A 16,246-nucleotide genomic window follows, 5' to 3' on the forward strand; every position below is an offset into this window, starting at 1 on the left:
CTGATAAAAGGTAAGTGAACCTTTCTCAGGGGAGGCAGCTGAGTTACCTTGTGTGTGAGAGCAGCATACAGCAGGTACCCAGCCTGGGTGTGAACAATTCCTTTGGGTTTCCCAGTGCTGCCTGAGGTGTACAGCATGAAGAGCACATCTTCACTGTCCATGCTCTCTGGAGGGCAGGTGGAATCTGCCTTGGTCATCTCCTAAGAAAGGAAACGTGGTGATGACAGAAAGACTGGTTATATGGAGCCAAGCATCACTCCCTCTGTAGGCAAGGCAACAGCATCCAGAGACAAGAGCCACCATTGCTGCTGCCCCTCACAAATGTCCATGGATATATCATAGCTTAAATGGGCTCACCTGGTGGAAAGGTTCCTACCACAGCATCTAACATTTCCACCAGTACCTCTGCTGGGCAGAGAAGTCAAGGAGAACTGGCCAGATAAAATAACATTTCTGGGGAAAAAATGGTAAGTCATAGCTGCTTACACTTCAAGCCTTTGCAAGGTGCTGGTAGGAATCCAAAATGTGACTGCAAAGACTTGACAGCAGCAGCAAGGCTGGCTGGGTACTGCTTAGTACTTTCCTTTTCCTGTAAAAATTGCAGTGCTACAGTTAAATTGTGTGTTCATCTCCTTTCCCTGGCCCCAGCAGTGGATGACTGTCCTGTCCATTTGATCCTCAAATTCTAATTTTTCTACCCAGAAGAAGAGTGCTTTTCTCTCCTGGTTCTGTCACTCTCTTCACACTCCCCTGTTTGGCCAGCTGGGTGAGATCCTCTCCTCACCCCCACAGTCAGAACCACAGGAGGGAAGGATGCAATGCCCTGCTAGGTCAGAGCCTCTCTCGAGATCTGTACTGTCCTGATGAATAATTCCTACAAGAATTATTAGGTGGCTCCTTGGAGGAATTTCTTGGTACTGCCTTTTTATGAGAATACACTGTAAACACAGAGTATTTACAAGTGAACATCACCATCAGTAGGTCCAGTTGTTTAAAAGTGTCTGACAAACAAAGCTTAATAAAATAGGAAGAGTTCACAAAATGTAATTCTTAGCCTCTGAGTTACAGCACTGCTGCTCATCTCAGGTATTTCTCATGACATTTCAGCACTGCCAATTCAGGCTGACTTGTCAGTTTCTTAAACAAAGATGGAATCCTCATATGCTCCATTACAACACGAGCTTAAATTTTGCAGTGAGCCATTGCACAAGAGCTGGAAAGCACAGCTGCTGTAAAGATCAATAACTGTTTCATTCTTGTTTTGTTTTAGACCCCAAAACTGACAATGGGATGAGCTCAGCTCTTGGATCACCAAGGCACCTCAGGCTGTTTGCAGACCAAGGAAAACAATCAGAACATCCTTTGTGGAGTAAGGAGTAAGACAATTTCCGAGTAAAGCTTGTCTTCTCTGTTTAACTTACACTAGTACTTCTTCCTATCTCGTGTGACCACCACAGAGACTCTTGAGCAATGATCTTGCCAGCAGATTAGCTTTTTCCAGGCATTATTAGCATGAGTAGTTCCTGTTTACTGCTGCCAGCAAACTGATAAAGCTATTCTGCATTAGGCTGGAATCCCATGTGTGCCAGCTAAACACATAAAAACAACTGCTGTTCTCTTCCCCAGGAAGCACAGGCTCTAAATATTTCCAAGCCATTGCTGTTCTGCCATCATGGGACAGCCACAACACTGTTCATGTCTGGATGAAGCCTCTCTAGGAACTTCATTATCTCTGCACTGCCTTTCAGCAGTGTCTGTGTGCACATGCAATCCCTAACAGAGTGTCTGAACATGGTAGAATAACAACAGCCATGATGGTCTCCATGGCCTCTGGGTCTCAGGAATCGCTCCTGAAATCTCAGCACTGTTTGCAAGACTTCTGAAATGGAGCAGCACAACCCCTGCCCATGCTGAGATAGACCAGACACAGATTGAGCTGCATGGACTCCCAGTCCTAGCAGACTGTAAATACAGGCAGTCCATTTGAGGATGAAGATCCAGATGCTGCAAGGAGCAGAACTCAGGTCCCAAAAGCACTTACAGAGAGAAAGATTATCCTGGCCAACACTCAGACCTAAAGAGAGTTATCCAACAAGAACATACCTCTTCAAGGGGAATATCACGGTCGCCCATGTGGACTTTGTTATCTGTCCTCTGAGCCACAAACACATGTTTGATGCTTGGACAGTTCTTCACAGCTTCATCCACGGTTGCCTTCAGCCCTATGGTTCGGCCTCCCCTGACTCCCTGGTTGTATGTGATAACTGCTTTGCATCCAGCTGAAAAGAGAAAGAATTAGCAGACATGCCAGCCTGTCTTCCAGGCTAGTATGCACACCCAGCTTTCATTTCTTTGGGGGGGGTGTATAGGACAACACGTGTGACAAACACTCAGAACTGCTGTCAGTCAAAACTAGTCAGTGTCACTGGTGAAAACACTTTAAAACCTGAGACACAAAGAGATTAAGGGTGGCTGGGACCTCCAGAGGTTATCCAGTCCATCTCCCCCACCTCAAGGCAGGGTCTGCTCCAGCTAAACCACTCCTGACAGCTATCCCTTCCATCTTCCTAAACACTCCAATGGCATCTACTCTATCCTCTCCCCAGCAGTCCATTCCAAAGCCTACCATGAATGTGAGGAAGTCTTTCCCAACATCCAGCCTCAGTGTCACTCACTGCAGCTTCAATCCTCCATCCCTGCCTTGCAAAGCTGACATGCAGAACAGCTTCTTCCCAGCTCCCTGTGTGAGGGATAACTAAAACATGCACTTGCTCTCTGCAGATCAACTCCACTAAGAAGAAGAAAAGAACATGACCATTTCTGTAAAACTTATTCCCCTACACTAGCCACAAAGAAACTGATGTGACTGCTAGGGCATGAGCCACTGGCTATTTCCCTCCTCTGTTGCTATTTTTAGCATCACTTTTTACCTAATCACAATACACAAGTACTTTGGGGCTGAGAACAGCTCTGTCTGCTGGTAGAAGGGCTCACAGAGCAGGGGCAGGCTGCCAACACTTCCAGTACCACACATAAATCACAGGATCCCAGCTGAGAATGCAGAATTAGTTCTGTCCAAGAGTATCAAAGAAACACTGCAATTACTTGTTGCAAAACAACAAATCAGGCCCTATCCCTAAGCTCTGGTTTTCCTTCCAGTTTCACTGCTGTCAAGCAATAACCAGAGTACACTGAATGTTAAGCAATTTATTAAGTATTCTAAGGCCAGAGGACACTGCACGTGTCGCTCGCAGTGAGGAAAAGGCTCCTCACTGCACTCTGCAGGGGAGAGTGAACTGCCCTGCAAGGCGAGAATGAAGCAAGAAAATTCTTTCTGCCAAGAGAACACAGGGCTGGGACATGCCTTGGAGCACTGAAACAGAGGTGTTTGTTCCCCAGGCTGCATCTACTCACAGTCCATGAGTCTCCCAGCCAAGGACTCGGCGCTGAATCCAGCGAAGACCACGGTGTGAACAGCGCCGATCCTGGCACAGGCCAGCATGGCTGCCACTGACAAGGGGGACACAGACATGTAGATGGCCACCCTGTCCCCTTTCTGGATCCCATATTTCTTCAGGGTGTTGGCAAGGCGGCAAGTCAGATCCTGAAGTTCCCTGTGGCACAGAAGGAATGTTGTCATGCGACTGCACAACCCGATATACACGGGGCGAGCAAAGAAAAGAACAACCTGGGCAGAGTGAGGCTGCACCTCTGCACCTCATTCAGGGCATCTTAAAGAAGGCTGGCCTGGGGCAGGCTCCTCCTGCCATTGGAGAGGAGAGGAGAGGAAAGGGCAGAGTGGGGCTTGCTGCAGAAGGACAGGGGACAGAGCTGCAGGCACTGTCCAGAGCTGCCGGGCTGTAACGCGGCCACAGCAGGCAGCAAGCCAGGTGCTGTCATGCTGCCTCCGGAAATCAGGGCTCATTTCAGTCACTCCTGATGCCTTTTTTTTCCCCATGAGGGTCAGCCAGAAGCCACTGGGAACACAAGTGGGATAAACACAAGATGAAATGGAAGTGTTGTCCAAAGATTTGCCACACTGCTCAAGTCGGGCAACGGCTGGAAGTGCTCCACAACCAGGAGCTTCTCTTCAAATTGCAAGGGTAAGGAACATGTTTGCATGCACAAGGAAAGAAAGGAGGACTCTGGAGGCACTTGTATGAGGGGCAGATTTTACAAGACTCTCATCAAAGCTGGATCACCTGCAGCCCAACAGCCTTGCAGAACGCAGGTACTGCTGCCACTCCTGCACAGAGAAACTCGGGAACATCAAGAACGGGAACAAAGTCTCTTTTCATGGGACTCTGCCATGGCATGCTGACAATAGCAAAAACATTCCTCTGAGGAATGAAAAAGCACTTTGTGGGCAAGAGCTTGCACATTCCCTTATTCTGATGCCTGCACATGGGATAACAGAATTGCAGGCACACCTGGGACCACGATGCTGCCATGGACAGCTCTGTGTGCCTGCAGTGGAAGCGCTGTGGGAACAAGTACCAGGTGAGGAGTGCTCCCATGCCAAGGGAGGAGGTGCAGCACAGGGTGCTGACAAGGGGCAGCAGAGCACTCCTTCTGGTGCCAGTCATCAGCTCAGAGGAGCAGACTGACAGAGTCTGCCAGGAATTGTCCTTTGGGTTCACAAATCCTCTGCGTACTGAGACCCAGAGAAGAGAGACATCTCCTACTCTCCAGAATGTTCATCATCCACCTGACACCTGTGAACCCTCAGGGGTTCTAAGCTATAACACCAGGGACCCCCATAACTTTTAACAAATATATTAATTTGGCAGGGGGTTGTATTCCCTAATGAGCTGTAAGGCATGAATCCTTATCTTAGGTATCCTCTTCTTCCATAACTGGCAATAGCTGCAAAGAAAACCCCAATTTTCAACTGGTGGCTAAGCTGCAAATAAAATGAAAAGTTCTTTCTGGCTCATTAAAAATTATTTTGTTCCCTTTTTTAAACCCCTGCAAGTTGGAAATAAAAGCTGAAGTGATCTGCTCTGGAAACACCTTATCAAAACTATGGGCTGAGAATAAGTAATTTTTGGAGTGTCAACCCCTTAACTTGTCTTAAACCAAGAGAGAAGACAAGGAAAATGAGACAAATCCAAGGCACAGCACTTCATATTATTTATTCTAAGACTATTCCTGTAGCATCAAGTATAGAGTCCATTTCTGAACTCTGAGAGGTGGCCAGACATGTTCAGTGCCTGTTCTCCGGCAGTAGCTGGTAACAGCTGCCCCTGCAGGGTGACCACAAGCCTGAAGAAAGCAGAGATGGAGTAGCTGCACCCCAGACTGAATTCTCCCTAACCCCTTATAGTGGAAGATCAGCCTAAACTCAAAAGCACAACATTGAACACCTCTTCCCAAGCCCCTCATGACCATGGAGGTGCACAGTCAGTCAGATTTATTATTTTGCTTTTACTGAGCTCATGAACTGAGTGACTCTGTGCAATGATGAATTCCCAGCCAACCATTGGTTTGGTGCCTTGTCCTAAAAGAGGCCACATTTTCTAGTCTGGAATTTATCTGATGCTACATTGAAGAAAAATTTCAATGTGGATAAATAACAAAGAGGCAAAACAAAAGCACATGAAGGGAAGCAAGCCCCAGAGAGACAGCTGTGAGAAAGTAAAATGAAACTACTTATCTGCAATGAAAAATACTCAAGTGCTTTCTGAGCTGCAGCCTTTCTCCTAGACAGAAATGCCAGAGTATCTCTGGCTGAGGTTTGTTTTCTGAGCAGCTCCACGATTCCTCTTGCTCTTTTTGCTTATCCAGGATTTGGTGACCACAACGGCAGAAGCTCTCATTGTTTTTTATGATCAACCCCAATTTGACATTTGCTTAATGAGCATGTGCAAGTGAGGTGACAGACAACATGGATCAGCCTTTACCCATGGATCTATCTGCCTCTTCTTTGTATGCTGAAATGCTGGGATAGAAAGGCCTTGGAGGAGGAATGGACACACAGGCGAGGAAAAGGTGAAGCCAAGAGCTCCAACAAAGACATCCAGAAATCCCTGAGCATCAGGTATGTCTTTTGGCTCCTGTGGCAGCAAGTCAGGCTTGCTCTCCAGTTCAGGAAAGGGAGTTAGCAGGAATACTGTGTCAGGAATCCTTCCCTTGACTCCTTCAAGCACATTTGGTTATCTAACAGGGAGGCAGCGTGTTACACACTGTCAGTCCTCCACCCAGACACATCCTGGGGAGGAATGAGCACTGTGCAGAGTCACTGCACCTAAACAACCTGAGCAGGAGGGGACCACAGCCACCATCACCCTCCCCATCTGCTGCTACTGCCAAGCTTGGCATTGTAGTTCCTGCATCCCACAAGGTGAGAAGAGCCAGGAGCAACTGAAACCCTCAAACCCCTGACACAGAGGCAGTGGCATGGCCAGAAGATGTGTTGGTAGCATGGCACATCCACCTGCTGCCTGCATGCCCAAGGATTTCAGTGCAGGATATCTCTGAGAGGGCAAGGCACTGCACTCAGCACAGGGAGGCAGGAATAACCACCAGAGAGGAACAAAGGGGGCACACAGAGGCTCCTGCAGGCTCTGTGCAAGCAGGGCAGACAGCAGGAGGATCTCAGCAGAGCCACTGCAGGAGAAGGAAATGTGCTGCAAGCAAAGGGAAGTGCCCAGGCCCTCCTGACAGGGGGCTGAGAAACCAAGAAACCACAGAGTCGGTCCATGGCAACAGCAGTCTGAGGATCCTCTGCAAAAGCAAATTACAAGAGCTGAGAGCAAATAAGAGAACAAATTGGACAGAAAAACACCGCTCCAGTGGGTAAAGTGTCAGAGCAGAGAGGAGAAACGGGGAAGCAGCCACCAGAAGGGGAGACCATTTGCTAAGGAGAAAGAGCAATAGATCCAGCCTGTGCATTTAGAACAAAGCAAGCCAGGAAGGTGGCAGAGGCATTAATGAACACAGATGAAGGACCAGAAAGAGACATGAGGACCTGCTGCTGGACAAATGTGGGTATCAGTGGTCACCAACAGAACCTATTTCTTTCTATATGATTTAGGACTCGAGTAAGAAGATTAGAGTGTTAAGGGTTAAAATTAATAATTAACTCTTGTGTCTCTCTCCATAAGGTGTGCTTCCATTTTGTCCATAGACAAGGTTTGAGCCTGTTGTCTTCCAGACTCATCACTCTCTATGCAGGCATCTCCTCAGCTACCACAGCATCACTCCTAAGCACAGGACCTACAAGGCTGGCCCTCCCACAGAGCCAGCATATCACTGCTCAGGCCTTCTGTTTAATCTGACAGACAGCACTCCTCTCCCTGCCCTCACATCTCTGTTCAGGAACTGACAGACCATATTTCTCCCAGATCCCTGCCCAGATACAGCTTCCAGAGCCCACTGCTCAGTGCAGTGTCTGGAACAACTCCTGTAAAACCCATCAGCACCACGTGGCCCTTCTCTGACGCATTTCAGGGATGCTTTGCACAAACAGCCTTCCAGTCAGTCTGATTTACCTTCTGCCACAGCAAGACAGTGTACAGCTTTCTCAACAAAGGAAGCCAGTTCCTTTTACATAAAAACAAAAATTGCAGCAAGACTTTCTTTGGGAAGCAGCCTTTTGCAAGATTATTCTAGACTCATCCTTAATACATTCAATGCCATGTACAGGCTTTGACAGTACCTGGTTTAGAGCCTTAGCCCAAGCCATGTTCTCTGCTGTCATGGCACAAAAGCTGGCTTGACTATTTCTGGGAGCAATCAGTTTATTTCCAGGAACCATAGTGTGGATTAGGCTGAAACTGTTTGAAAATTCAGGTTGAGTGTCCAAAGTGGGCATCAGAGAACAACTGCCCAGCCTTCCTGCAGATATCCTGAACCCAAGGCAAGGGAAATCCCTTGCAACCTTTTTCAGGTGAGAAAGTAAAAAATCCATGAGCTGTCTTGGATGGGGAAAGCTCAAGCCTGGGCAAGATGTACTTGCAACCTCAGCTTACAAAGGCAGCTCTGGAAAAGAGTTTTGCTGCCAATGGCAAGTACCAGCATGGCTTCCAGTCTTCACTGTGATCTCCAACACAATTTCATCTATTTTAGCTCAGGCTGAGCAATCCATTGGGTTTTTAAAGGCATAGCTGTCATGTTGCTCATGAAGATGTCCAACCACTTCTCTCCCACCTACCTAGGACCCTGATTTCTGGTCCTTCAGCTTTCCTTTCCCCCTACTTTGTATTTTGCATTTTGAATTCTCTCTCTGGCAGCAACATTATCTGCACCAAAGTGATCACCCTTCTTTTGAGACCTGCAACCCTTTTGAAAAACAGGCTAGCTAATGCATTCTGCTGCTCACTTCCCACAGCTCCCATTGATAACAGCCATGGGATTTTGCAGATCCACTGGGTCATGGGTGGATAAACTGCAGAGACCATGGTAAACCAGGGAGCACCAGAGAGAATAAATAACTCCATGTCAGACAGGGGGAGGGCTGGCAGAACTTTAGCTGCTGTCTTCAACACATCCTGTTGTTGAACTTACAGAGGCTGCAACCCAACAGCCCCAGCCACCAATTCCACCTGCTTTTCAAAGGCACAGGACCTTTAAAAAGCCAGGCTCAGCAACGCACCGGGGAATTCCTCTGCAAGGTTTCCAAGGCCCTGAGCCCTGACAGCATCCACAGAGCAGGACAAAATACTCCTGGGCTGGTTGGACCCTTCTGACAATAAATTCAGCTGTCAGCTCACAGCACCACAGGGCTGCTAAGCCACTGCCCTGCCAATGAGCTTTTGGTGGCTCAGCCTCTGGAGAGCCAGAGAACCTCTGGAAAACTGATTTGCATGACCTGTTCCCACTCGGCTGACTGCAGCCACCAAAGCCCAAGAGGTTTGTCTTTCTGCTGTTACAAAGCAGTAAAAAAACCAAGTCTCTTGCCTTCTCATTCAAAACCAGAGATGCTCTGAAACTCAGCCAAATTTCTACTTGATAGAAATGGAACCCACAGGGAAGAAAAAGCAGAAAATGGCCAGTGAACAATTTTTTTTCCTGAAAGGCTGAGTTGCATCAGCTAGAGAGACAAGACAAAACTCAGCAGTGAAAAAGATCACCACAACTGACCTTGTAAGGGCAGCCATCATCTCCTGGTGCAGAAGTGAAATGTTTCACCCATGGCTTTGGGTATCTTTGCCCACCAGCAGGTGTTTGGATTCCTTCCCTAGCACACAGCACTTGGACTCTGCTGCACAAATACAGCCCACCTTGCTGACAAGTGTGCACAGGGATGTGGGCTCACTGACAGCACAGCCCACCAGCTCTTTGCCCACAGTGGAGGAAAATTGAGGCTTTTATTTCTGCCAAAGGTGAGCTAGCTGGGACAGCACTTTCCAGTGCAGCTGTGTTTCCAGCCACTGCATGGAGGACAACCCACTGATGAAGGTTTTTCCCTTCCTCAGGGAGGAGAAAGCCTGTTCCAGCCCTTTTCCTGCACATCCACCTTCTTCCTTTGCAGGCTGTGATGGGAACAGGGCCAGCACTCAGCTATTTTCTTCTCCCTGACAATTCCCAGAGGAGAAGGCAGACGACCAGGCCAGCAGCTGCGTCTTTCCTTGTGTTGCCCAGGGCTTATCTGTGAGGAGAAGCAGCTCACAGCAGCAAGCTTTGCAAAGCAGATAATGAGGAAATGAGTGCCTTGCAGTATGTTGCACATAAGCCCTGGACAGCTCTCTCCCAGCTGAATCCACGACCTTACTCAAAGCTGGTCCGTAAGGCAGTGCCCAAATTAAAGTCTTTGTTTTCCTAGAGTGCCAAGTCCTTACTCTGAGGCTGCTGTGCCATTAAAAGGGCATCCAGATCCTAAGGAAAGGGGCATGTCTCTTCTGCCAAGGCATGCCCAGCATCCCTCTGATTCCCCCTTTGTGCTGAGGCTGATGTGCTGCAGAAGGCTCACCAAGAACTGCCAGCATCCCAGCTTCTGGGCCACCTCCTTCTCTGATAGGCTTTCCCTCACAAAATTTCCAGCTGAAAGAAGGCACTACTGCAAAAGGTTTTCAACTGAGCTCTGTCTCAAAAGGAATTCGATGCCAACACACTGTGGGAAAAGCTTCCTGACCCATTTAAAACCTGTAAAAATGCAGCCCAAAGATGACAGAAAAGGCAAAATGCTCATAGGGTATTGCTGTTTTCAACAAAGCTATTCCTGCCTTAATGAGATAAGCAGAGAACCAAGTGACCTGTTTTACCACGTGGTAGGACCAAAGTCTCTGGAAAACTCAAATGCAGTCACACCTGACCCAGAGTATCAGGCAGAAACAGAAACATGGCTCTCAAATACAGGCAGAAGTTTGAAAATAGGGATTGCCAGTAGGTCTTTCTCCTTTCTGGTAGCAGTCACTGTGTCTCTGTAAGGCTGCACAAAGAAGGGTTCAGTTTTCAGGTCTGGGTTACTCGTCTTCGTGTCACAGCAATCACAATCCCACAGGTTGAAAATATACTTTCTTCCAAATGCCCAACTTGGGCACGGCCAGGGGGGAAAAGCCAGTCCTGTTGCTGTTCAGAAAAGCTGTCCCTTATCTCCAGAGATTGCAGATAAGATGTTTGAGTGTCTGCAGCAGCTCAGTACATTTCAAGTAGTAGCCTAAGGGGGAGGTTAGAGCTGCCTTGAATGAGGCTGTGCTGTCTGTTGGGCTGCTTCTCTTATCAGGTTGATCTGAGCACAATTGTCACCTCTCTCCTACCCCTAGTGTTCGTGCCTGAGGCACAAAGAGAGAGGTAAAAGTGCACAAACCTGGGAGAAAAACATACCATACATAAACTCCGGGAGAAACCTCAGGCTCCATCTCCATGTTTACCACCAGAATGGCAAAATGCAAAAGCACTTAGCCAAGCTGCCCAGCTCATTACAACATATTTATTACAAAACGGGCCTAAACACCCTGCCAAACAACAATAGCAAGATTAAAACCAATGCACTCCTCTCAGAGATTTAGATCAGACAGTGTTTATTTCTGTTGCAGGGAGCACTAACCTCTCAAAGTTATTTTTACACCCACTCCTCCCTGCTGACCCCTTTCCTCACTTGAATGAGTAATGATTCCAGGAGCTTTCATAAATTTTGGAGATTAATCAGGCCACTAGAACATATTCTGACCCAAGGAGCTCTAAGAATCCCAACAAGTTCCAGAAAACATTCTGCAAAGGTTCTGATGCTAGGGACATTCCTCATCTCCTCCGCTTTCTGATCTAGCAGAACAAACATCTGGCTCCCTGAGATTCAGCAGCTCAAACATTTGGCTCCCTAAAACATGCCCTGAGGAAGGTACAAGTCTGGGAAACATTTAAATCTCACTAGAGGCAGAGATGATGTAAAAGGCAGGACTGTCTCCTGAATGAGGACACCTAGCAAGGAGAAAAGAAATGTGCTTAAACCTGCCATGTTCTAACAAACCCTGCAACCTATGGCATCAATTACAAGTCAGTGTCACTCAGAGCAGCCTCAAGGTTGCTCTAAACTGCACTGAGGATGGGAAAGAGAAACATGGAGAGCTTAAAATGCCCTCCAGCCAGGGCTCAGTATCAAGCTGTTGACCACCAACTCAAGGTGTTTTCTACTCTGAGAAACCAGAAGCTACTCACAGAAATTTCCCTTTGTGTCTCTCCAGCAAGCAAAAAGGAAACTGTCAGATGAAAAAAATCCCATTTCCTGAGTCCCCCACGCTGCCAGGCAAAGTGAGAAGGTGCCATACCTGTATGTGACATGCACTGCAGTGCCAGGTTCATCTCTCTCCCAAATCAAAGCCACTCTGTTTGGAGACTTTTCGACGTGCTGATCCAAGCAATTTACTGTAAAAAAAACCCCAAAGGTTTAAACAAAGCCTGAACATATGAAAGGTGCTTTGCAAACCTAGCTGGGTCAAGTGCAACAGCAAGCAAGTGCAGGACGAAACATCAGGTTTTGGGTTGCTAGACACACACTAATGTATAACAGAGGAACTGAGAGCATTTGCAGCTCCAGTAAAGCTATACAACAAATTCTACACTTAATTGGCACAGTGGCCTTGGAGATGGATACCCATGAGAGGCCATGGCAAATCCAGACATGGCCTGAATTCATGGCTCAGTTCAGCCATTTAGCTCCACTGGCTAAACTGAAGGCAGCCCAAATCCTTCCCCTGCTCCCAGCAGCACAAAGGCAAGACACCCTTTTGATGTTTTTGCTCCCCAGAGCAGCATTTCACTACAGAACTCGGACAGTCTTCCCCAGCTGGCTTATTTAGCACTGCACCATTTGGATTTTCTAATTAAAGCTCATGTGAAACATTTTTGTTCCAGGGTATAACAAAGAGCTGAACCTCCGCTAACTGGAACTGTCTAAAACTGTAGGATCTGTGGTAAACTCAAAGTTCAGACATCTACACATTTTCAGACCCATGGGAAAGATTAATGTGTCTCAGGCTGTGTATGCCACCTCCTAAAATTTAAAGGTATAAAATTACCTTTTAAAGGTGCATCTGTCCCCCTCAGCAACTTGAAATGGAGGACTTAGGGAGAGCACCCAACTTGAAGAAATTTATAGAATCCACAAAAGAAACCTGCCTGCATGTCCAGTAGTAACTTGCCTGATAGTTAGAGAACATTCTTGTTAAATATTAATTCCAAGCCTATATGACACTTACTTATTGCATTGTAATCTTTCAAAGGCAGTTACTTTATTTCAACAGGCAACTAGTCATGGACACTGCTGTATAACTCAGAGAAAACCTTTTTAAAAATTGCTGGATTTCAGATCATATTTCTTGGAAATATTAATACTGATGGGAAAGGATTTCATTTTTCTAGATAAATTGTAAAAAGCTGTGTGCTGTAGTAGCTTTGGCTCTTCTGTGATCACACCATCACACCACCACACGGGGTGGGAATGAGCCCCTAAAGGTGCACAGAGAAAGAAATTCCTCCAAATTTAACACATTTCATTGCAAGACCAAGTGTTATTCTCAAAAATTTGAAAAAGCGTCCTTCAGCTGTTTAAAGTCTTTTATTATTAATGCAAAACCCAGCAGCAGTACTATAAAAATAACACCAAGCCATTTCTTAAGCCATCCTAATATGATACAAGAGGACAAAAGCCCAAATGGGGAATTTTTTAAGCAGTTATACACTGGTTTTCTCTGCCTGTGTCCATGGCTTGGTCCACAACAAGCAGCAACTCCCACCTCCAAGCTCCTCACAGCTCCACCCTCACATAAAGCGCCACGCTACACTGCATCACAAAATGGCATTCCTTGCCCAAACAACTTTTCTTACTCATGAGCAGCCAGAACAGCCTTCAGAGGGAATTTCTGCTGCTGAGAGCCCTGGCTGAGCCAAGTGGGGGATTTAGCCCTGTGCTCAGTAAGAACCAGCAGGTGAACCAGAGCCAAGTGCTATTATTTCCTTCCTGATCTTAGGCTTACATGAGCCTTTTGCTCATTTTACAAAATAGAATTTAGTGACCTTCCCCTTACTACTACACCCTAGTGGTTTCTCCATACATTTTCTTGCTTCCTTGACTGCTCAGAAACAATTAATCTCAGTAAGACAAGCTCCTGAGAATGTGTCCTGGTGGGAAATGCAGTGGTTTGCCAGGCTATTCTCCTGGCCAGGAGTTATAACACAAGAAATCCAGAAGCCCTGAAGCTCACAGGTCCCCAAAATGCTTCTGCAAGGGCCCCCAAGCAAAGAGCATCAGATGACTCAGTTGCTCATGGTTCAGCTGTGCTGGGAGACGTGCACACAGGATGTTCTTGATCAGGGACCTGAACTGTTGCCATGTTTCTGCACAGACAGTGTTCAAATCAAGAGGTGAAAGGACGAAATCAGAATCTCCTAAGAGAAAAACAGCCACTTGGCTGTGGCAAACTACTGAAAAAAATACCACTTCCTGTGCCCCCCCACACTGCCTTCATCACGCTTGAAAACAAAACCAGCAACAGCAAACCTGTTTAATTCTGTGCATCTGTTTCAAAGGCCAATGATTTCCTTCTATGTATGCAATAAAAACTTAAGTGGCATTTTCTGCCTGCTGAGGAACCAGACCCAAGGCCAAGCAATATCTGGGTATCAAAGATCTGACACGGGATCCAGAAGAAAGTGTTGATCCCACTCTACAGAGGAAAGAAATAGACCCCTGATAGGCTGTGCTCAGACAAGATCTTCCTTTCACCAGGAATTAATGCCAACAAAACTCTAAAATCCTCTGATTGCTGGGTGCTGGGCACAGGGCTGTACACATTTCTCCATAGGCTTGGGATCCACTGCTGGGCAGCATCCCCTGGGAGGAGACACTCCCTTGTGCTCTCTGGAAGACCTGAGGAGGGTTTTCTCTTATGGCTGTCAAAAAAAAGTGGCCAGAGATGTTACAGTTACTGCGCTACTGAACCAGTGCCCCAGCGCCCTCCACGAGGAGCAGGAAATGAAGGTCAGAAATGTTCATCCCTGCTAAGAGACATCACCACTGCGTGGTACCCTGGATGGGGCTGGGGCTCACTCCCACCGGATGAAGCACAGCCGCAGCACACACGAGCCTTCAGGGCAAGGCATGGCACGGACAAAACTCAGAGGCAGTCAGCGCAGCCACGGAAAATTTTACTCTTGTTTCATGTTGAGCGGTGACATTGGAGGAAAAGACCAAGATCCTCGTTTAAAAGAAAAAAACAAAACAAAAACAAAAACCCTGCAGCTTCTGTCATAAAAGCCTGGGGACCGTTCCCCACCTGTGGATCGTCCTGAGCCATCACGGGCAGCACCCGGCAGAGCCCAAACTGAGCATCCCATCCCGGGGCCGATCTCCGCAGGTCGAAGAGCGGCAGCGCCCGGGCAAGAGGCTCAGCCAGGGTTATCCCGGCTTCGGATTTTCTCCCCGCTTCCAGCATTTCGCAACTCCTGGCTTGTTTCCTCCCAGCGCCGCCCAACCGAAATCCTCGTTTTCACCCCCAAAAACGGGCGACGGTGAAACTTCTCCCCGCGGGAACGCCTCCCGTCCAGCCCGGCGGCCCCACCGGGGGGATGCGCGGCCGGGACCCCTTACCCGAGACGTTGAGGCGGCCGCCGAGGAACCAGCGGGCGGACCCCGCGGTCTCGCCGGGCTGGCAGGCCGTGTGGAAGGGACTGTCCCAGCGCAGCCACCCCCGCGCCACGTCCGCCCAGAACGCGGCGGGGTCGCGGGCCGCCCGCTCCCGCCAGGCCCGGTACCCGCCGGGCGGCAGCGCCCCGGGGGATCCCGCCGGGCTGCAGCAGCTCCGGGCCGCCACCGGGACCCGGCCCGGGGGACGGGGGAAGCTGAGGGCGCGCAGGGTCCGCGCTCGGGCGGCCGCCAGCGCCATGGGGACACAGCCCTGCGCCGCTGTCCCCGCCGCGCCCGCCCGGACCGGGAGGGCGAGAGGGAGCGACCGAACGAGCGAAAGAGAGCTAGAGAGAGACCGCCTGCGGGGAGGGGCTGCCCCGGCGGGGCGGCTCCGGGAGCGCCGCAGCCCGCACACCCCCGGGAGCACCCTGCGCCCAAGGACACCCGCCCCCAGGGACACCCCGCACCCAGGGACACCCCGCACCCTTGGGAGCACCGCACCCAGGGACACCCCGCACCCAGGGGCATCCCGCACCCAGAGACACCCCGTACCCGGGAGCACCCCACACCTAGGGACACCCTGCACCCGGGAGCACCCCCAGAGATACGGCTGCACCCGGAGAGAAAGACCCAGCACTTTGCCCTGTGGGGATGTGCAGGCAGAGGGGCGCCCAGTTCACATCCAGTTCACATCCTCACCGCCACAACAGGGTTGCCCAGGTACAGCCAGGCACTTTAACATAAAAAGCAGCTCTCGGCACACACACGCTATCGCTGTCGTATCTACCGGACACTGAGCACAAAGTGAGCGCCGCCGGTGGCACAGTCCCCATGCACAAGCAGTGCTTGTGCTCCTGGGTAGGTGGCAAACATATTGTGCCCTCGTACACCACCATACACACAGCAGTCCTAACCCTGTCCCCTCTGCTCAAAATGGGGTGGGTGTCTCTAAGCAGCGTACGCTTCCATTTTTTACTCGGCAGCCCTACGAGCACCATCATTACCATAACGTGGAGTCCCTGGCTTTGGGATCACACTTCTTCCTCCATATTAATCTAGGGACCAGATTTCACCCCGACTTCATGGTGCCAACCCTCAACAATGAGTAGCAAGGTTTTACAGCAGGTAGCACAGAGATTATTCCTTGTCTATAGTAGAGACAAGCTCTTTTCTGGCACGAAT

The 16,246-nt window shown here is 48.9% G+C and overlaps 1 protein-coding gene across 2 annotated transcripts in view; it reads right to left on the reverse strand.

Annotated features, from left to right (window-relative positions):
* Positions 1-15,376, reverse strand: part of ACSS1 (acyl-CoA synthetase short chain family member 1) — a 35,214-nt gene extending 19,838 nt beyond the window's left edge. For both annotated transcript variants that reach the window (XR_014616029.1, XM_084202414.1), the window contains exons 1-5: positions 15,029-15,376; positions 11,709-11,805; positions 3,415-3,614; positions 2,104-2,279; positions 48-200 (exon numbers count right to left, since the gene is read on the reverse strand). Coding sequence is in view for 1 of the 2 variants with exons in the window: in XM_084202414.1 (XP_084058540.1) it covers positions 48-200; positions 2,104-2,279; positions 3,415-3,614; positions 11,709-11,805; positions 15,029-15,323 (921 nt within the window). In the remaining variant the exon portion in view is untranslated. The remainder of the gene's footprint in view (positions 1-47; positions 201-2,103; positions 2,280-3,414; positions 3,615-11,708; positions 11,806-15,028) is intronic.
* Between the last annotated feature and the right edge of the window lie 870 nt (positions 15,377-16,246).

The sequence above is a fragment of the Fringilla coelebs genome, assembly GCF_963513975.1.
Source record: "Fringilla coelebs genome assembly, chromosome: 3".
Taxonomy (NCBI): Eukaryota; Metazoa; Chordata; class Aves; order Passeriformes; family Fringillidae; genus Fringilla; species Fringilla coelebs.